Source organism: Choloepus didactylus, chromosome 6, assembly GCF_015220235.1.
Source record: "Choloepus didactylus isolate mChoDid1 chromosome 6, mChoDid1.pri, whole genome shotgun sequence".
Classification (NCBI taxonomy): domain Eukaryota; kingdom Metazoa; phylum Chordata; class Mammalia; order Pilosa; family Megalonychidae; genus Choloepus; species Choloepus didactylus.
Genome location: NC_051312.1, coordinates 5,297,141 through 5,318,639, shown reverse-complemented (window position 1 = coordinate 5,318,639; position 21,499 = coordinate 5,297,141). Strand labels below are relative to the sequence as shown.

Sequence of the window (21,499 nt, the reverse complement as noted above, 5' to 3'; positions counted from 1 at the left end):
TTTGGATATGTATAGAAAAGTTTTAAATGTAACTCAGATACAAGGCCTCTCGGGTCACACTCTGCAAAGGCTCTGTCTCCCTCGGAGACAAGCTGGGTCCTCACCTGGTCTGCAAGCCCCTCCTAATCTGCCTGAACCCTCCCTCTGCTCTAAGCACACCGGTTTCCTTGCTGTTTGTCCGGCACTTACTCCCCATATACACACCTACATACCTGACCCTTCATCCCCTTCATCTGCACCTTTGCAGGGAGATTATTTTAACCACCCCCTTAAATGCACAACCTGCTTCCACACACCCTATCTTCTCTTTCCCTAGCATTTACTAACTTCTGGTATCCTACATGATTTTCTTATTTATATGATGTAAGCTCCAGGAGGACAGGGACCTTCGCCTGCTTGATCCACTAATTCGTCCCCAGTGCCTGCTGCCTGGCACATATGCTCAATAAATATTTTTTAAATAAATGACCGCAACTTTAAAAACAGAGTATTACTTAAATTCTAAGACCAAAATAAACCTCTGAATAATCTTTTCTGCCCCCAAAAAATGTCCATAAGGGCAGTAATGGGCACATTTCTAACATCTGTGTAATGCATAAAATGGAAGGTCCTATATCCACCGTCCCAGCAGAGCGCGCAGGGGGAAGCAGGCCTCGCGGGAGCAGAGGAGCCCTGCGGCGCCCGGCACCGAGGTGGCGCGCGGAGGGCTCCAGGACCAGGCAGTAGCTGGGGATCCTGGATGGAGGGGTGCCGCGGCGCACGCACTTTGCGAACGGGCAAGCTCCCCAGGGGCGGCGGCCGGCCCTGCCCTCCTGCCCCTCGTTGGCAGAGAACGGAACCCGCGTCCCGGTATCTCGGGACCCCCAATGCCCCAGGCCCCGACGCGGAAGGGAGAAGATCCGGAAGGGGGCTGCACGGGGGCCGGTTCGATCCACGGCTCCGTCCGCGCACCCGAGACTCCCCCTGCCGGCCACTGCGGGATTCTGAGGCGGAAGCGGCTGCGAGCCGGCGTTCGGCGCATGCGCGAGGTTCGGAGCTCTCGCGAGACGTGGGGCGACCGGGCGCTTCCGGTGGCGGACCCTGGGCCTTTATGGGCCGCCGCCGCCGCCATGGACCCGTTCCTGGTGCTGCTGCACTCGGTGTCGGCTGGCCTGGCGAACAGCGAGCTGGCCGAGCTCAAGTTCCTGTGCCGCGGGCACCTGAGCAAGAAGAAGCTGGAGCGCGTGCAGAGCGGCGTCGACCTCTTCTCCATGCTGTTGGAGCAGAACGAGCTGGACTCCGAGAACACCCGGCTCCTGCGCGAGCTGCTCACCTCCCTGCGCCGCCAGGACCTGCTGCGGCGCTTGGACGACTTTGAGGCGGGCGCCGCGGCCCAGGCCGCGCCCCAGGAGGAAGGTGCGCCCTCCGGGCCTGGGCAGGAAGGCCGGGCCGCCCCGAGCCAGTGCACCGCCCGCAGCGGCACCTGCGGGGCTCGATTTGCGGGGCTTTTCTCCCAGCGGCCTCGGCGGACGGGTGGCCGGCGAGCCTGACGGAGGGGAGGGGGCAAACGCGGAAAAGTTAACTTGCTCAGCCCACCCCCGAACTCGGTTTTCCTCCCCCCAGCCCGTCCCACTTCCTGATTGCAGGTTAATCAAGGAAGTGGCTGTTGCTTCTGCCGGAGAGAGGCGCGGCCGAAGTGGGGTGAGCCTGGCTGCTGTGTTCATCTCACCTGTGCCTCTGGGGCTCAGCCCGGCTAATGCCCCTGCACGCTGAGCACAACGCTGGCGTGTACCCCCGTTTCCAGGGTGCCAGTTACCATACTTAGTGCTCCCCCTTATTTCCGTTTGGTAGAGGAGAGGACTCTGGTTCCAAGATGGGGGACAGCTTGCCCAAGGGGCACTGCCCTCAACTAACCGATTTGCACCGAGGCAGTCTGGCCCCAGGGCCTCTTCCATCGAGCTCATTCTAGCAGCTTCCCACCCTGCTATGACCCACCCCACCTGTGCCTCAGGGGGGCTTCCAGGAGTACCGCAGGTTTTCTCATCCATGCTTTTATATTCTTGTCTTTATATACTGAACATCCTTTCAGAAATTTCAAATCCGGGTCTGCTGATGCCTTTAGGACCAGGCAGGTCATAAAGCTGTGGGCATGGCAGAATAAGGACAGGGACTTACAGTGGCAGGTGGACAACACACCTCTGCTGGAAAGCAGATTGGAAGTGTATATCTATGGTGCTGCAAAGCAAAACAGGACTGTAGAAAAGTTGTGTTTTCAAGGATATATAAGCGGGGGTGGGAGTTTGGACCCTGATAATTTATTAGAGAACTTGTGGGTTTATGGAACAATCGTGCTTAAAACTCAGGATTGTCATATACCACCATGATATTAACACCTTGTATTGGTGTGGAGCATTTGTTGCAATTGATGAAAGCACATTTTTATGATTGTACTATTAACTGTAGTCCACAGTCTAACTTAGGATTCACTGTGTTGTGCAGTTCCGTGGATTTCTTTTTCTAATTTTTATTCTAATAATATATATGCAACCTAAAATTTCCCCTTTTAACCACATTCAAATATATAATTCAGTGCTGTTAATTACATTTACAGTGTGATGTTACCATCACCACCATCCATTACCAAATCTTTTCATCATCCCAAATAGGAGCTATACATTTTATACCTTAACTTTCTATTCCCTACCCCAACCCCATCCACTGATAACCTATATACTAGGAGTTTGCTTTTTCTAATCATTTCATATCAGTGAGATCATACAATATTTGTCCATTTGTGTCTGGCTTATTTCACTCGGCATAATGTCTTCAAGATTCATCCATGTCACATGTATCGGAATGCCATTTCTTTTTATGGCTGAATAATATTCCATCATATGTATATACCCCATTTTGTTTATCCATTCATCAGTTGATGGACGTTTGGTTTGCTTCCATCTTTTGGCAGTTTTGAATTTTGCCGCTATGAACATCAGCGTGCAAGTATCTGTTCAAGTTCATGCTTTCAATTCTCTGGGCTATATACCTAGGAATGGGATTGCTGGGTCCTATGGTAATTCTATACTTAACTTTCTGAGGAACTGCCAAACTGTCTTCCATAGTAACTGCACCATTTTACATTCCTACTGGCAGTGAATGAGTGTTCCTGTTTCTCCACATCCTCTCCAGTACTTGTAATTTTCTGTTTTGTTTTGTTTTGTTTTTAATAGTAGCCATTCTAATGAGTGTGAAATGTTATCTCATTGTGTTTTTGATTTGTATTTCTCAGTGGCCAATGATGTTGAGAATCTTTTCATGTGCGCTTTGGCCATTTGTGTGCCTTTGGAGAAATGTCTATTCAAGTCTTTTGCCTATGTTTTAGTTGATTGGTTTGGCTTTTAGTTGTTGAATTGAAGGATTTCCTTATATATTCTGGCTATTAAACCCTTATCATATATGTGGTGCGGTCGCAGTTGACTCGTCTGGGGGGGGGGTGGCGGCCGGTTGCTAAATCCTAGGCTCTCGGGATTGCTCGGAGGGTACCGGCGGCGGGGGCTCTTTCCCGGAGGCGAGGGCGAGGCGGGGGACTGGGCCCGGTCCCCGGCGGTGGCGTGCAAGGTGTGGAGGGCGGCGAGAAGGAACAGGCGGGACAGGTTTCTTTGAGGGTGAGGAAGCCAAGAGAGTTTATTAGGGGAGAGTACAAGCTTATATCGGGCGGTTTAGAGGGCGGGGTAGCTGTAGAGGTTAAAGGCTTGGATTGGTTCTGAGAGGGCGCGGAGGTTGTTTGAAAAGGGGCGGGAGTTGCTTCGGTAACGAAGACGGTGGAGGGTGCGGGTAAGGCACGGGGGGGGGGTTTTCTCCGGCAAGCTCTCCCCAACGGTTGTACTTTGGGGTGAGGAAATGGGGCCTGCATTCGGCTCCACTTTCTCAGGCCCGGGGGGCCGTGGAGGGCGCTACCACCCGTGCCCCACTACCTTTCCTAGGGGCTGATCAGTTCCCCTGGCCCAGGCCCGCCAAGTCGGAACTCGATAACAGTGTCCCGCAATGTGGTTTCAAATATTTTCTCCCATGGTGTAGGCTATCATTTTACTTTCACGATAAAATCTTTTGAGGCACAAAAGTTTTTAATTTTGATGAGGTCCCATTTATTTTTGTCTTTTGTTGCGTGTTCCTTGGGTGTAAGAAATCGTTGCCTAACACAAGATCATGAAGATGCTCCCTTATGTTTTCTTCAAGGAGGTTTATAGTTCTGGCTCTTAGGTTTAGGTCTTTGATCCATTTTGCGTTGGTTTTTATAAATGGTGTGAGTTAAGGGACCACCTTCATTCTTTTGCAAATGGAGATCTAATTTTCCCAGCTCCGTTCGTTGAAAAGACTGTTCTCTTCCAATTGAGTAGTCTTTGCCACTTTGTCAAATATCAGTTGGCCATAAAAGTGAGGGTTGATTTCTGAACTCTCAGTTGCACTCCATTGGTCTAAATGTCTGTCCTTGTGCTGGTACCATGCTGTTTGGGTTACTGTAGCTTGGTGATAAGTTTTAAAATCGAGAAGTGTGAGCCCTCCAACTTCATTCTCCTTTTTCCAGATGGCTTTGGCTCTTCAGGGCCCCTCACCCTTTCATATAAATTTGATGATTGGCATTTCCATTTCTGCAAAGAAGGCTATTGGAATTTTGATTGGGATTACATTGACTCTGTAAATCGCTTTGGGTAGAATTGACAACTTAATATTTAGTCTTCCAGTCCTGTGAACAATTAATGTCCTTTCATTTATTAAGGACTTCTTTGATGTCTTTTATCGATGTTTTTTAGTTTTCTCTGCTTTACATCTGTTAGATTTATTCCTAGATATTTGATTCTTTTAGTTGTTATTTTAAATGGAATTTTTTTTTCTTGATTTCTTCTTCCGATTGTTCATTACTAGTGTATAGAGACACTACCGATTTTGGGAAGTTGATCTTGTACCCTGCCACTATACTGAATTCATTTATTAGCTCGAGAAGCTTTGTTGTGGATTTTTCAGGATTTTCTGTATATGGGATCACATCAACTACAACTAAGGAAAGTTTTATTTCTTCCTTTCCAATTTGGATGCTTTTTATTTCTTTTTCTTCCCTAATTCCTCTGACGAGAACTTCCAGTAGAGTGTTGAATAACAGTGGTCACAGTGGCATCCTTTTGTTCCCGATCTCAGAGGGAGAGCTTTCAGTCTCTCACCGTTAAGTATGACATTACCTGTGGGTTTTTCATAGACGTCCTTTATAATGTTGAGGAAGTTTCCTTCCATTTCTAAGTGTTTTTATCAAGAAGGGGTGCTAGATTTTTTCAGATGTCTTTTCTACATTAATTGAGATGATCATGTGGTTTTGTTCCCTTTGTTTTGTTAATGTGTATTAATTGATTATCTTAAGTTGAACTAACCTTGCATACTTGGAGTAAAACCCACTTGGTCGGGACTCGGGCAAGATGGCAGCATAGAGAGGAGTGGAAGCTAAGTAGTCCCCCTGGAAAAACTACAAAAAACCAGAAACAACTAGTAAATAATCCAGAATAACTGTGGGCGGACAAACGAGACCATCCATTCATCATACACCAACCTGAATTGGTAGGAATGCCCGAGAACACAGCATAAAATCTGTAAGTAAAACCTGCGGAACCAGGTCGGGAGACCCCCTCCCCCATAGCCCGAGCTGCAGAGCCACGTGGTGCCACAGAGAAGCTCTCTCCCAGCAAGCAAATACAGCTCAGCTGAGCTCCAACTGGGGTTTTAAGTAGCGAGTGTGAACTGCTCACTACAGGTACGCAGCCCCAAAAAACAGACAGAGGCTTTGGGTGACGACTGACCTGGGAGAGCCAGAGGGTTGCCTTGGACTGGGTCTGAAGGGGACTATCTGTTTCTTTTTTGGCTCAGTGGAGAAAGCCCCAGTCATTTTCAGTTTCCAGGGCTGTGACTCTGGGAAGGGTGGAGACAGCACAAGCAGAGAGTGAGACCATTGAAATGCTAATGACCTCCACCTGAGGGGTCTGTCTTCTCTAGGAGGAAAGAGGTGGGGCCCTTTCCATTCAGAACCAGACCCCAGAGCCTGGGGGAACACGGCCACACCTCCTCACACCAGTCAAGAATTATAGGCTAACAGGCATCACCTGCTGGGCAGAAAAGCACAGTGACCCGAGGCATCAAAGGGTGGAGCAATTTTCTAAGACACACCCGCAGGGAAACCAGATACTGAATATTTCTTCCCTCTGGGACCTGAGCCTGTTCTGGTCTGGGAAAACCTGATTTGGATAACCAAGGAAACCATGCCTAGACAACAGAAAATTACAACCTACACTAAGAAAAACAAAGTTATGGCCCAGTCAAAGGAACAAACGTACACTTCAACTGAGATACAGGAATTTAAACAACTAATGCTAAATCAATTCAAAAAGTTTAGAGAAGATATTGCAAAAGAGATAGAGGCTGTAAAGGAAGCACTGGACATGTATACGGCAGAAATCAAAAGTTCAAAAAACCTACTAGTAGAATCTATGGAAATGAAAGGCACAACACAAGAGATGAAAGACACAATGGAAACATACAGCAGCAGATCTCAAGAGGCAGAAGAAAACACTCAGGAACTGGAGAACAAAACACCTGAAAGCCTACACGCAAAGGAGCAGAAGGAGAAAAGAATGAAAAAATATAAGCAACGTCTCCGGGAACTCAAGGATGAAACAAAGTACAATAATGTAAGTATCATTGGTGTCCCAGAAGGAGAAGAGAAGGGAAAGGGGGCAGAAGCAATAATAGAGGAAATAATTAATGAAAATTTCCCATCTCTTATGAAAGACATAAAATTACAGATCCAAGAAGCGCAGCGTACTCCAAACAGAAGAGATCTGAATAGGCCTACGCCAAGACACTTAATAATCAGATTATCAAATGTCAAAGACAAAGAGAGAATCCTGAAAGCAGCAAGAGAAAAGCAATCCATTACATACAAAGGAAGCTTAATAAGACTATGTGTGGATCTCTCAGCAGAAACCATGGAGGCAAGAAGGAAGTGGTGTGATATATTTAAGATACTGAAAGAGAAAAACCGCCAACCAAGAATCCTGTATCCAGCAAAGCTGTCCTTCAAATATGAGGGAGAGCTCAAAATATTTTCTGACAAACAGACAATGAGAGACTTTGTGAACAAGACACCTGCCCTACAGGAAATACTAAAGGGAGCACTACAGGGTGATAGAAGACAGGAGTGCGTGGTTTGGAACACAATTTTGGGAGATGGTAGCACAACAGTGTAAGTACACTGAACAAAGGTAACTATGAATACGGTTGAGAGAGGAAGATGGGGAGCATGTGAGACACCACAAGAAAGGAGGAAAGGTAAAGACTGGGACTGTGTAACTTGGTGAAATCTAGAGTATTCAACAATTGGGATAAAATGTACAAATATGTTCTTTTACGAGGGAGAACAAGCAAATGTCAACCTTGCAAGGTGTTAAAAATGGGGAGGCATTGGGGGAGGGATGCAATCAGCATAAACTAGAGACTATAACTAATAGAATCATTGTATTATGCTTCCTTTAATGTAACAAAGGTGATATACCAAGGTGAATGCAGATAAGAGGGGGGGATAGGGGAGGCATGTTAGACACTTGACATTGGTGGTATTGTCTGATTCTTTATTCTACTTTGATTTAAGGTTATTTTTCCTTTTGCTGCTTCCTAGCTATCATTTTTTTGTTTCCTCTTTCTTTTGCCTCTCTACCTTCTTTGACTCTCCCTCCTGCCTTATGGAAGAAATGTAGATGTTCTTGCTTAGTATGAGCAGAATGTTCAATTAGGATGAACTTAAATGTTTGGAAATGAACAGGGGTGTTGGTAGCAAGATGTGAGAATAACTAACAGTGCCGAATGGTGTGTGAATGAGGTGGAAAGGGGAAGCTCAGAGTCATATATGTCACCAGAAGGAAAGCTGGAGGTCAAAAGATGGAAATGTATAAAACTGAATCCTATGGTGGGCAATGTCCATGATCAACTGTACAAATACTAGAAATCACTTCATGAACCAGAACAAATGTATGACAATACAATTAGAAGTTAATAATAGAGGGGCATATAGGGAAGAACTATATACCTATTACAAACTATATACTACAGTTAGTAGTATTTCAACATTTTTTCATAAACAGTAACAAACGTACTATGTCAATACTAGGAGTCAACAATTGAGGGGGTTTGGTTAGGGATAGGGGAGGTTTAGAGTTTCCTTTTCTTTTTTTCTTTTTTTATTTTCTTGTCTGGAGTAATGAAAAGTTTCTAAAAATTGAACAAAAATTAAGTGTGGTGGATGCACAGCTGTATGAGGGTACCCAGGGGCAAGTGATTGTACACTTTGGATCTTTGGATAATTGTATGGTATCTGAACAATCTCAATAAAAATGAAGAAAATAATAATAATAATTAAAAAAAAAACCCCACTTGGTCATGATTATATTTTTTTAATGTGCTGTTGAATTTGATTTGCTATTATTTTGTTGAGGCTTTTTGCAACTATATTCATAAGAGATATTGGTCTGTAAGTTTCTGTTTGTGTGGTATCTCTATCTGACTTTGGTAGGAGGATGATGTTAGCCTCGTAGAATGAGTTAGGGAGTGTTCTCTCCTCTTCAATTTTTTGGACAAGTTGAGCAGGATTGGTGTTAAATCTTCTTCATGGAAGTTTTGTAGAATTTACCAATGATACCCTCTGGACCTGGGCTTTTCTTTGTTGGCAGAGTTTTGATTACTGATTCAGCCTCTTAACTTGTAACTGGTTTGTTGAGATCTTTTCTTCTTGAGGTAGTTTGTGTGTTTCCCAGAATTTGTCCATTTCATCTAGATTATCTAATTTATTGGTGTACAGTTTTTCATGGTATCCTCTTACAGTCCTTTTTATTTCATTGGGGTTGGTGGTAATGTCCTCATTTTCATTTCTGATTTTAGTCATTTGTGTCCTCTTTGTTTTTTTCTTCATCAGTCTAGCTCAAGGTTTGTCAATTTTATTGATCTTTTCAAAGAGCCAATTTTTGGTTTTGTTGATTCTCTTTATTGTTGTTGTTTTTTATTCTCTATTTGATTTATCTGTGCTCTAATCTTTGTTATTTCCTTCCTTCTGCTAGCTTTGGGTTTAATTTGTGCTTCTTTTTCTAGTTCTTCCAGTTTTGAAGTTAGATCTCTGATTTGATCTCTTCTTTTTTAATGGAAGCATTTAGAGCTGTACATTTCCCTCTCAGCATTGGCTTTGCTGCATTCTATAAGTTTTGGTATGTTGTATTTTCATTTTCATTTGCCTCAAGATATTTCCTATTTTCCCTTATGATTTCCTCTTTAACTCATTGACTGTTTTAGCTTATGTTGTTTAATTTCCACATATTTGTGAATTTTTTATTTATCCCTCTGTTATTCATTTCTTGCTTCACTCCATTGTGGTTAGAGAAGATACAGTGTATGATTTCAATACATGGAATCCATGGAGACTTGTTTTGTGAACTAAGACGTGACCTGTGCTGGAGAACGATCCATGTGCACTTGATAAGAATGTGTATCCTGTTGTTGGGTGAAGGGTTCTTTTCATGTCTGCTAGGTCTGGTTGGTTTATAGTCATTCGATCCTTCTGTCAAGATGTCCCATCTATTATGCAAAGTGGTGTAGTCAAGTCTCCTACTATTAATGGAGAATGGTCAGTTTCTCCCTTCAAATCTGTCAATTTTTGCTTCAGATACTTTGGGACTCTGCTGTTAGGTACATATTACTATATCTTATTGTTACACTGACCCCTTTATTAGTACATAATGACCCTCTTTGTCCCTCATAATGATTTTTACTTAAAGTCTATTTTATCTGATATTAGGATAGCCACCCCAGCTCTCCTTTGGTTACTACTTAACATGGTATATTTTTTTTCCACCCTTTCACTTGCAGCCTACATTATGTCTTTGAATTTAAGGTGAGTCTCTTGCAGACAGCATATTACTCTTAATGCAGGACTTTCTTTTGCCATTTTTCTGTTTAGTCTTTGTAAGTCTTATACATATTTTGTCCTTCAGTTCTTCCGGTAATGTCTGCTTTCCTATTTTTTGGTTTTGTTTTGTTTCGGTTTTTTTTTGCATTGTACCATATTGAGTCCCTTCTCATTTCTATCTGGATATGTTTTTCCTATATTTTCCTTGTGGTTACTGGGGCAGGGTAAAAGTTAGTATCTTAAATATTAACAAGCATAGTTGATTTGATATCAACTTGACTTCAATAGCATGCACCTACACTGTTGCTATACCCTTCCATCCCTACGTTTTTGTACTTGTTACAAATTATATCCTTGTGCACTGTATGTCCAAAACCATAGATTTACCATTACTTCTTGTGCATTTGCATTTTAGCACCTATAGGAAGTTAGAAGTGGAGTTACATTTCAAAAAATACAGTTCAACAGTACTGGCATCTAGAATTGCCCAAGTGGTTCCCTTTACCTGCAGTCTTCATTTCTCTATGCCACTTTGAACCGCTGTCTGGTGGCCCCTCCTTCCAGTCTGAATAGCTCCCTTCCGCATTGCTCGTGTGTGGTGATGAACTCCCTCAGCTCTTCTTTATCTGGGAATATCTGAATCTTGCCTTCATTTTTGAAAGACAGTCTTGCCAGATAGAAAATTCCTGGTTGGCAGTTGTTTTCGTTTCAGCAGATTAAGTGTTTCAACCCTTCTTGCCTCCATGGTTTCCGATGAGAAAGTGGCACCTAATCTAATTGTGGTCTCCCTTGAACTTAACATGTTGCTTTTCTCTTGAAGCTTTCAGAATGCTCTGCTTTGTCCTTTGCATTCAACAGTTTGATCAGTGTGTGTTGGGACATATTTTCGTTCAAGTTTATCCTGTTTGGTGTTCTCTAGGCTTCTTAGTTGTGCGTATTCATGTCCCTTTTGCTAAGTTTGGGGAGTTTTTTGCCCCTTTCTTTCTTCTCCTTCTGGGCCCTGATGATATGTATATTGGTATGGTTAGAGGTGTCCCAGAGGTGTCTTAGGCTATTTTCGCTTTTTATCATTCTTTTTTCTCTTTGCTCCTCAGCCTGACTCATTTCAGTTGTCTTGGCTTCAGGTTTGCTGATTCTTCTGCCATCTCCGGGCTTCTCTGGAAAGCCTCTGGGAATGTCTCCTTTCGGTTATTGTGGTCTTCAACTCTGGTAGTTCTGCTTGGCTCCTTTCTGAGATCTCTAACCAAAATTCTCATATTGTTCATTTATCATTTTCCTGATATCCTTAGGTTCTGTCTCTGTTTTTCCTTCATCTCCTTGAACAGATGGAGGATTATTTTATTTTATTTTATTTTATTTTATTTTATTTTATTTTATTTTGTAAGTCTTTGTCCGGTATGTCCATAATCTGGTCTTCTTCATTGATGTTCTCTGGATTTTTATCCTCTGCCTTTGGATGGACCATCATTTCTTGTTATTCGTCTTACAATCCTTTGTTGCACACTGTGCATTTTAATATTTGTAAATGTAAACTCTGGGATTTATTCCGAGATGTCTATTTTTAACCAGCTGGTGATGGGACAGGGATTTTCGTGAGCCCTCCTGTGAGGAAGGTCCACCAGGGGAGTGCAAAGTGCAGGGTCCTCCTTGTCGTTTCTGGCTTGCATCTTGTCCTGGACTTGTTCTTGCTGGTGGCCTGAGGAGTCCCGTTTGCAGAAGTTTTGAATACCCCCCCTTCCCAGGAGACAGACCTTTTCCCTCTCCCCCTCTTCCACTGCCATACTTAAAGCGGGTGAGCCTTGGCCCCAGGCCCTCCGCCTCCTTATTTCTTACAAGGCTTTCAGTCTGGCCTAGAGGGCAAATCTGGGGCTTAGGGGGACACCAGAGAGGAGTTTCCCAAGTTAGTCTTTCCCAGCCAGAGCAAGGCGAGGGACCCACGAAGAGAGCATGGCTGGCTCCACACTGCCCTGGAGGGGGGATGAGAAGGGCCTGGAAGGGCCCAGGAGCTTCTCCCACAGCTCCCCAAAGCTGCACTTTCCTGACCTTCCAGTGCAGCCCCAAGGAAGCACGGTCTCTAAGTCTCCATGTGACCAGCAGTAGGCCCCTGCTCACCCCGGAGCTTGGGGAACTAGATTTTTATGTCCCTTTCTCACTCCAGCCAGCTATACCAGGGGCTGGACACCACTGCTGCCTGCGCAGAGTGGGGGCTGGGCACCAGTGGTCACCACACTGTGAGGGCAGTTTATGGATCTTCACCATAATTTACCAGCCTCTTCCTCCCACTTTTCCCTGGCTGCTGCGTGGTGTTCTCCTGGAGTCCGGAGTTTCAAAATAGTTGGTGCTGACAGTTCCTACCTGTTCCGGTGTGCTAATGCTACCATTATGCAAAATACCAGAAATGGATTGTCTTTTATAAAGGGGGTTTATTTGGTTACAAATTTACAGTCTGAAGGCCATGAAAATGTCCAAATTAAGGCATCAGCATAAGTGTACCTTCACTGAAGGAAGACCAATGGCATCTGGAAAACCTCTGTTAGCTGGGAAGGCACGTGGCTGGTGTCTGCTGATCCCAGGTTGTGTTTCAGCTCCTGTCAACTCCTGTGCATTCTTCAAAATGTTGGTCTTTGGGCGTTTTGTCCTCTTGTAGCTTCTCCGAAGCGAATTCTGGACTGGCATCTCTGAAGCATTAGCAAAAGTCTGCTTTCAACAGCCATCTCCAAAATGTCCCTCTCAGCTGCTCTGAGGTCTTTCTGTCTGTGAGCTCTTTTATCGGACTCCAGTGATTAAATCAAGACCCACCCTGAGTGGGCGGGGTCCATATCTCCATGGAAGTAATTTAATCAAATGTTTCACCCACAGTTGATTGAGTCACAGCTCCATGGAAACAATCAAAGGATTCCAGCCTAATCAACACTGATACGTCTGCCCCCACAAGATTGCATTCAAGAACATGGCGTTTTGGGGGACATAATACATCCAAACCTGCACACTGCCTGTTGAATGGCTGTCCTGGTGGGGGTGCTGATTCCCGGAGCTTCCTCCACCGCCATCTTCCCACCATCCCTCTCCTCTAGGTGACTTAGAATTGTGTGCGTGTGTCTGTGAGTGTCTGTTTTATGTAGTTGCTGGAGGAAAATACACAAGCGGGTTAACAGTGGGTGCAGGCAGGTTGGTAAGAGTTGATTCTGTATTTCTGGGTTTATCTTTGACAAAAGGCACTTTAGCATAATGGGTAGGAGTGGACCTGCTGGGCTTTCAAACCCTTGCTCTGCCGTTTTCTAACCGTGTGACCTTAGGCAAGTCACTTCCTGTGCCTCCATTTCCCCATCTGTACAGTTGGCAATAAAAGCCCCGGTGCCCACTCCCGAGGGTTGTCGGATGAGTTGGTATGTAGGCTGCAGTGTCCTGGGGTTTGTAAATAGAGACCCCAACTCTGGAGCCATCCGGGCAGCATATCGTTTTGCCCACTTGTCCCCTCCCACCTTCCAGAAACAGCCTTTTAAGTCTGCCATTCCCACCTCACTGACCTCAGTGGGGACTGTCAGCAGCTGAGGAGCCGGGCTGTCAGGGACCGAAGATGGAGATCAGTGAGGGCAGCTTCCAAAGGAGGAAGTGGGCTGTGTATTCGTTTCCCAGGACTGCTGTGACAGAGGACCACAAACTGGGGAGCCAAGGAGAACAGAGATGTGTTCTCTCCTGGTTCTGTGGCCTGCATTCCCTCTGCGGCTCCCAAGGAGGGCCCTTCCTGGTCTCTTCCAGCTCCTGGAGACTCCAGGCGCCCCTGGCCTGGAGCTGCTCCCTGCAGTCTCAGACCCTCTTCACAGGCCTTCTCCCCTGCCCTCTGCACCCTTCCTCTGAGTGTCTCTTGTTTGTAAGGACGTTCCTCGCTGGGTTTAGGGGCTGCCCAGGAAGTCAAAGATGAACCCATCTCATGGTTCTTAACTTCATCACATCTGCAAAGGCCCTTTTGCCAAATGAGGTCACATTCACGGGTTCCGGGGACTTGACATGGATAGATCTTTGGGGGGCCACCATCCAAGCCACCAGAGTGGGATGTGGGGACAGCCCCATTTCCTTTCCTCTGAGGACTCTCCAGCCGCCACCAGCACCCTCAGTTTCCTCCATCCTAAGCAGACCCACCAGAACTCACCCCAGCAACCCAGCCCTCTTTGGGGTGATGCTGGCCTCTGCGGAGGACCTAAATGTAGGAAATTCTGTTGCTCCCGTGTCTCCAGGACTCGCGTGGACAGAGAAGCCCGCCGGGGAGCGTGTGGTTATCTGCCTCCTGAAGAGTCCACCAAACCCCTAGTAAACCATTCTGTTCTTTCTCTCCCCAGATCTGCATGCAGCATTTGACATCATCTGTGATAATGTGGGGAAAGACTGGAGAAGACTGGCTCGTCACCTTAAAGTTTCTGACCACAAAATCGAAGAGGTCAGTGAGAAATATCCCCGGAACCTGACAGAGCAGGTCAGGGCGTCGCTGCAGGTCTGGAAGAACATGCACAGGGAGGAGGCTTCGGTGGCCCACCTGGTGGGAGCTCTCCGGGCCTGCAAGCTGAACCTGGTGGCCGACCTCGTCACCGAGTGTCAGGAGGCTCGCAGCTTCCAGAAAGGGGCCGGAGCCGTGGGCTCCATGGAGTGGAACACAGATGTGTTCACCTCTGCAGCACCCTGAGGAGCCCGGTTCCTCTTGCCGAGGGAAACAAAGGACACCTCTGCTGTCTACCCTCCAGTCTCTCCACCGAGATGTAGCCAAGTGCCTTCCATGTGCCCACCGAGGTCAGGCCCGAGCAGTGGCCACCAGGTGGGCAAGTAAACACCGGTGTTTACCGAGCGCTTTCTTGGGCCACATGGGGTCTCAAGCACTGTCACGTGCTCCGCGTACTCCTCCCAGTCAGCCTTTAGAGAGATGCTGTCATCCCATTAAGTGAGTTAACGAGCGAGAGCCTGGGAATAGTATCTGTACATAGATGGACTCGACAAGTTAGCACGTGGTATCACTGGTGTCCTGCAGGCCAGGAAATGAGCTCGGAGGTTCAGGCACTGGAGGGAAGGCACAGAGGAGCAGTCGGACCTGGGATGTGAACTCCATAGCCGACGCTTCTACACTTTGTCATTCACACCCCTGTGGTGGGCAGAGGGAGTGGTTTGTCAGGTTTCCTTAGAAGGCCTCAGTCCAGACTTGACCACCAGGGCCAGACCGGGCCGAGGAGCAGGACGTGCACTGACCTTGGGGTTGGGACACCTGGTCTGCTGTCATCCAGGCCCACCATCTGCCCTTGAGCCAGCTCTGCCCCTCTGGGGGTTTACTGGGATCATTTCATGGTAGTCCAGTGGTGACTGGCTCCGGGTCAGGCCCCGCAGACGGCGGCTTCTCTGAGGGTTGACATTCCTGCCACTCGAATGTTTGTAACTGTTTCACATCATGTCAATTCGGATAACAGAACTGGCAAAGAAGCTGTATCTGGTAATTTACCTTTAAGCATTCGTCCCACTCCCCAGGTGTATCCTGTTGAAGCAGATGCCTTTGCACTGGAAACCTCCATATTTCAAAGAACTCTGTTCCTATTGATGATTCCTTCCCTTCAAATAATGGCCTCAAAAGTCCCACGACAGCCCGTTTCAGGTCTCCCTTGCAGCTTGTCCTTGTAAGGAGGATGGCTGGATTGAGTAACAGTTCCACTTGGGGAATTGTGGCAGCTTGCACTGGCTTTGGGACCTGCCACGGCTGCTCCTTGTCCGGTCTCTTCGTCTGTGGCCTTGGGAAAGCCTCCGTGGGGTGCCATCCTGTGTAACCTTGGGTTGCCGAGCTCTTAGCCAAGCTTGCTGGGAGCTCTGTCCCTGGTAGGCTGTGGGCCCCCACCTCTCAGGCCCTCCGTGCCATCTGCAGACATGCACTGATGCTAGAGCAGTGACAAGAGGCGTGGCCCTGAAAGCCTGGTGGAGAACACCAGCGACGAGAGCTGTTCACTCTGCAGCCCCATGGCAGGGCACGGCCTGACCCTCTGTTGGTCCCAGTGCACCCCCCGCCCGCAACAGCACCTGCCTTTTCAAGCCTCAGCCCAGAGCTAGTTCTGTGTAACAGGCACATCCCAGCAATAAACGGGAGCAGCTCGAGAATCTGTGTTCCCTGAATGTTGACAGATCTCAGGTTCCTCCACCCCCAAAGTTCCCACAGTGTGAACTGCTGATGTGGAAATGCTGGGCATCCTGGCACCCACCTCACCTCTCCTTGTATACGTCTCATGCCTGGAGAGAAGCCCAGAGCTTCTGTCATGCTTCATTTTCCAACACGGGTTTTGACAGTGCACAGGTACTGCACCCAAACCCTTTCCATTCCTGGGAGCAAACGCTGGATGGGACCTGAGGCACTGGCCCCCTCCCCAGTGCTGCAGCTGCCCCACCCCGCCTGGTCCCCTGTGTCCAGCACTGAGCATCAAGCTGTCCGCAGGGTGAAGGGTCAGACCTGACCCTTCCTGGCCCCCCATGTCTCATCATGTGCCTTAGGCCTGGTTCAGAGCCTGCACCCAGTGCCCCCCTTGACACTCTGCCCCTGTCTCAGCACCCAGAGGGCAGCCCTTGGCTGCTGGGGATGCCGAGGCAGGGCTGTGGAGTGTGGGGGCCTGGAGTGACCTCTCCTAAGATCTGCCCTTGAGAGATGGGAGGAGCACCCGTGTGTCCCACCTGCCCCCCGGGCAGGGTTCCCGAGGCATCTCCGTTCTGGGCAGTGCGCTGGGCATCAGGGCCACAGCTGCCCTCAGAAGCACGGAATCTCCCCAGAGTCAAACAGAAAGAAAAGGCGTATAAATAGACACAAATTTATAGAAAGCACAAATGTTTATACAGGGCCTAAAAGTGAAAAATAGCAAGTGTTCAGTGATGACTATTTCTGGATGATTCACTTTTGTTATTTTTATTCTTTCTGTATTTTCCATAATAAGGGTGTTTTCTTTTTCTGAACAGCTGCCCAGCAGACACAGGACAGGTGAGCCGGGAAGTACCCGAGGAAGGTACCGAGAACCCTCGGGTCTGACTGGGTTCAAGCCCGTTCTTGTCGCCTGAAAGGGGCCATTGGGGAAGTAGCAAACGCTTGCCAAAATTTGTGGCATTTTGCTTCAGGGATACTTTACGAATAAGCCATGAAATTTTCAGCCAGAGGTCCCAGGGGTCTTCTGTTGTCTTATGCCCAGTGCACTCCTGAGATGGGCTTTCCCCTCCTGTGTCTAGGCAGCCTGCGCCTGCCTCGGGCGAGGACAGACACGCAGCTCCCGGCCTGCCCCTGCTGTGTCCTCCGTCTTTTCGTCACCTCCCCTGCGACAGACCGATGGGGCCAGCAGAGGTGGCCGGTCACCCAGGCCCTTCCCTCTTCACCCCACCTGAGCGACGAGCTGCTGTGGTTTTTGGACAAGGATTCCTCATAGCAACAACGAATCCATGTTCCTTTCTCTTCACAATCATAAAATTTACATTTCTGGAAAAGGTGCACATAAATCACGGGGTTTACACAAAAGCAAGAGGTGAGAGCCCAGGGGAGCCCAAGCGTGTGTGCTCCCCACAGGGCGTGCGGCCTCTGGAGGGGAGTTTGACCAAGGATGTCCTGTAGCGAGGGGGGACTCCCTCGTCTTCTGGCCCCCACAAATTCCCCGGTGCCACACCCTTCCTTGCCTTCTTTCCTTCTGCCTAATAGGACAAGGTGCCCCTCGCCGCCGCCAGCCCCTTCAGACTCCCGTTGGGGTGCAGGGTCGTAGTGGGATCCCCTCTCCATTTGCTGTCATCTTGCTGCGCCTTCCCCCCCCAGCATCCACAAGACCACCCCAATCCCTTCACGCTGAAGTTCCTGTGGAAGCCTTTGTGTACCTTCTGTCCTGTCTGCCCCACCTCTAGGGCACCTGGTGCTTCTCCATCCTCTCTCCTTCCTGGCCACTCCGTCTCCTTCACTCGCTCTCCCAGTGTCAGTCGGCAGCCCCTTCTCCCTCTGTACCCCCCTTCTCTGGCTGTCCTTAGCCTTGTCTAGCACCTCCACTTCTTTCTCCAGCCCCCAGCCCCATATTGCCACCTGCTGGAGGGGCAGCCTGGCTGGTGCGCCAGGAAACAAACTCCCCGGCACCACCTGGCTGCTCGCCCTCCTTCCTCTCCCTGATGCTCACTCTCCTCTAACTAAACCCCAAGTCTTGTAGATTTAACCTAACAAACATCTCTCCCGCCACCTCTACTGGCCGCCTTTCCTGCAGAGCCGCAGGGACTTCCTGGCTTGGCACCCGCCTCTGCCCTTGCCCTCCCCCAGCAGCCAGAAACAGGCTACAGACCTATCCCCGACTGGATAGGAACCCAGGCTCTCCGCTCCTGGCTTTGAGTTTGTGTTTTTATGCCCGTGACAGCTCTTCCAGTAAGTTTGCTGACTGCACTCTAACCACATGATTCCTGTGACTCAGGGTGGCATCTGCTGATGCCAAAATGCCCAGTCACCCCACAACTGCTCACGTGCTCGTGTGGTGTGAATTTGCCCTGCTGTAAAGCAAAACCTCTTTTACAGGGGAGATTTGCAACTGAAAGTCATTTTCATCAAAGCCCTGGTATCTTGAGCTGTTAACTCAGTTGAGACATTGTGGCAAGAGCCATGTACACCAACCGCTCGAATTGCTGCCAAGGAGCCAAGGCGGCTTCAAGGCATGAGTCGGGCTTGCATCGGCTGACAGCAGGATGACACGGGGACTTGCATGGTCTGGAAGGGAAACGCCCACAGGCCTGTCAGGGCACCCCAGGCGGGGGTGGGTACAGTCCTCACAAATCCCAGGCTTGCGCAAGACAGCCTCCAGGAGGCCGCAACTGCTATTTTGTTTCAGCAAAACATACCTCACACTAAATTAGCCGTGCAGTTAATTACGTGATTAATCTAAATTGTATTACTTTTCTAGGCTTCTCTCTCCCTAGTTTGTCATTTTATTGGAGTTCTGTGGTTTACAAGGGTTAAATGAGATGCATAAGTATATCTGATTATATATCTATGTACTGAAGTAACATAAATTTTAAAAGTTGTCGTCCCTGGGAGTCTTGAGTCAGTGTTACTCCTTTGAATGGGGTTGGAGACACCGGGCTGCAAAGACTTCCCCTGCCCCTTGGGATGAAATCCTAATCTGCTGCATCTTCAAGCAAAGTCTATACATAATTGTGCCCAAGCCCTGCCCGGGACAGCCTGTTGTCACTGGCCGTGCACGCTGCCCCCCACCCACTCCCAGCAGCCTTTGCCCGGACCGTTTCCCCGTCCCCCTCCACCACCTTTCCCACCTTCCATCCCCAATGCTTACTGGGCCCGAGACCTGGCTGGATGCCGGCTCACCCGCTCTGAGGGCAGCATGGCTGGACTGCCACTCCCTGCGGTGGGCACCTCTACCCCCACCAGACTTGTCAAGCCCCTCCTGCCGTCTGCTTCCAGCACACGGGTTTCCCGGAACAGGCTCATCACATGTTTGCAGAATGAATGAACGAACGGCAGCAATAAAAGGCCAGGCCCACGTGTCGGCTTGCGTTTCCTGCAGGTTGGGATTCTGGGGGGTGGGGAGGGGACCGCGTGGCCCTGGCTGGAGGAGGGTATCCTTTCAGGAGCCAGGCGTGCCCCTGGGGTCACCCCCCAAAGCCCATGTTTCCCAGGGCAGGAGGGGGAGCCAGGATTTGCCGTTCGCTCTATCCAGTTCCAGCAAGGTCTATCCAAGGACCCCAGGGAAGCGCCCCCACCCCTGAATCGCAGTGGGCCACCCCAGGAGCTCCACCCCCAGGCATGGGCCCCACCCCACATACACCCCTCCGCGTGCTCCTGGTGTGCTTGTCATTTACTCACTCATTCACTCGGTAGGGTCTTAGCGGAGGGTTAACCCCCAGGCTCCTGCTTTGATCCCAGGTTCATGGGCCCATTTCCCCTCCCCTCGCTGGCCACGCTACTGGAGAGCTCCATCTCCCCGAGCCAGTCCTCTCCCCGCTGGAAGTCCCTCCAGAGGTTGCATGGAGGGTGATGCGATGAGGTGTGGCAGCCTCTGAGGTCACTAAATACCATCACTTTTATTATGGCCCGAGTGGCTGCATGTCTTAAGGCTCCGTAGAAAACCTTCGGGTCGCATTTTCCTTCCTGAGGTCCTGGAGGCACTGGGGAGACGGCCAGCCAGATCACTCCTCGCTGGGGAGCCCGCGGCCCAGGCCTGGCTACCCCTTATGTAAGGACAGCGGGAAAGGGGCACCCTCTGCCATCCGGCCCTGCTAAGCTCTGTCCCATAAGCCAAAAACGTGAACGTATAGATTGACAAGCACAAGAAGCAGTGTTTATTGGTGGCTGTGTCCGAGTGCTCCTCTGCTCAGCGACATCTGTGGAACAGATGCAGGGGTCATTTGTTGCTCTAAGCTGTGGCCTCGCACACACCTTCCCGCGCACGGTAAGTACCCCCCTGGGCAGCCCCCATCTCCCCAGGTGAGGCCCAGGCCTGCTTTCCCGTGCCCTCTGCTCTACTGAGCACATGGCCCAGGACCCACCCTGGGCTTCGAGTCGGAGGCTGGCACTGCCCTGAGCAGACGCATTTCACCACCTGGCAGCAGAGATGTGGGTCTCCGGAGCAGCAGGGCCGGGGGCTCCTGGTAGCATTTGGTGACAGCCCCGAGGCGTCCTGAGGGGCTGGTCCTCCAGAGACCTGGGAGCCGCCACCTGGCCTTTAACAAAGTCCTTTCCTGCTCCAGCCCCTTCACGCTTGGTTCAGCTTGGGGCTTGGCTTGCAGCCACAGCCCGCCACAAGTTGGCTCTTCGTCCTAAGGAAGGTGCCCAGGCCGGGAGGCAGGTGGTGTGGCGGGTGTGGCTAGACAGGAGGGAGCAGGAGAGAAGGGGGGTTCCTAGTGGGGGGTGATGGATCCGTGGCCAGGGCAGAAGGGCATGGAATGGATTCCAGGGACCTTTGGGACTTGACATGGGTGAGGGCAAGAGGAAGAGGGAGGCACCGGGAAGATGCTGGCTGGTTCCTTGGAAGGCGGGGCCACAAGGTTGTCTTAGGGTGGCACGGAGCCACAGAGGTCACGTTTGGTTTTGCCTGCACTGAGCGCAAGGTGCCCTCAAAACTTCCCGGGGAGGCAACAGGCGGCGGCAGGGGTGGGGGGTGGTGTGTGGCTGGAGATGAAATTATGAAGCTGGAGCGAGAATTCCCCAGGTGGGTAAGCTTGCCAGGGAGACGGGACCCTGGGCAGGAGGGTGGCTGAGCTCACCAGGACATGGAAAGCTGTGGCCAGAGGCACCAGGCCGGGCAGTGACAGCCCTGCACCCCAGCCCCACGCACACAGGTTTCGAAATATGTGAGCATCTTCTGGAAATTTGTTCAAACTTAGATATCCAAGCTCCACCCCCAGAGGCTGATTCAGTCCCGGGTGGAGCCCAGGAGTTCCACCCTCACCGCTCGGGGCAGAACCAGTCCATAATCACCAATTCCTAAATACTGTTAATTGTCCTCGGTTTCCCCACAAAGCTGTGCAGGGAGGGCGGGACCATCTGCAGCTGAGACGGAT

The 21,499-nt window shown here is 49.4% G+C and overlaps 1 protein-coding gene across 3 annotated transcripts; it reads left to right on the top strand.

The window, feature by feature from the left end:
• The first annotated feature begins 1,044 nt into the window (after nucleotides 1-1,044).
• On the top strand, nucleotides 1,045-19,629 carry FADD (Fas associated via death domain). Of its 3 annotated transcripts, XM_037840111.1 has the most exons (4): nucleotides 1,045-1,395; nucleotides 14,302-14,399; nucleotides 16,931-16,952; nucleotides 17,195-19,629. In XM_037840111.1, exons 1-4 carry the CDS (start codon nucleotides 1,110-1,112, stop codon nucleotides 17,386-17,388), a joined length of 600 nt encoding a protein of 199 aa, XP_037696039.1. In that variant the 5' UTR covers nucleotides 1,045-1,109; the 3' UTR covers nucleotides 17,389-19,629. The 3 variants fall into 3 exon arrangements, with proteins under 3 accessions (XP_037696039.1, XP_037696040.1, XP_037696038.1); XM_037840112.1 differs by lacking the exon at nucleotides 16,931-16,952 and having other exon boundaries at nucleotides 1,046-1,395; XM_037840110.1 differs by lacking the exons at nucleotides 16,931-16,952; nucleotides 17,195-19,629 and having other exon boundaries at nucleotides 1,051-1,395; nucleotides 14,302-16,087.
• The last annotated feature ends 1,870 nt before the right edge of the window (nucleotides 19,630-21,499 follow it).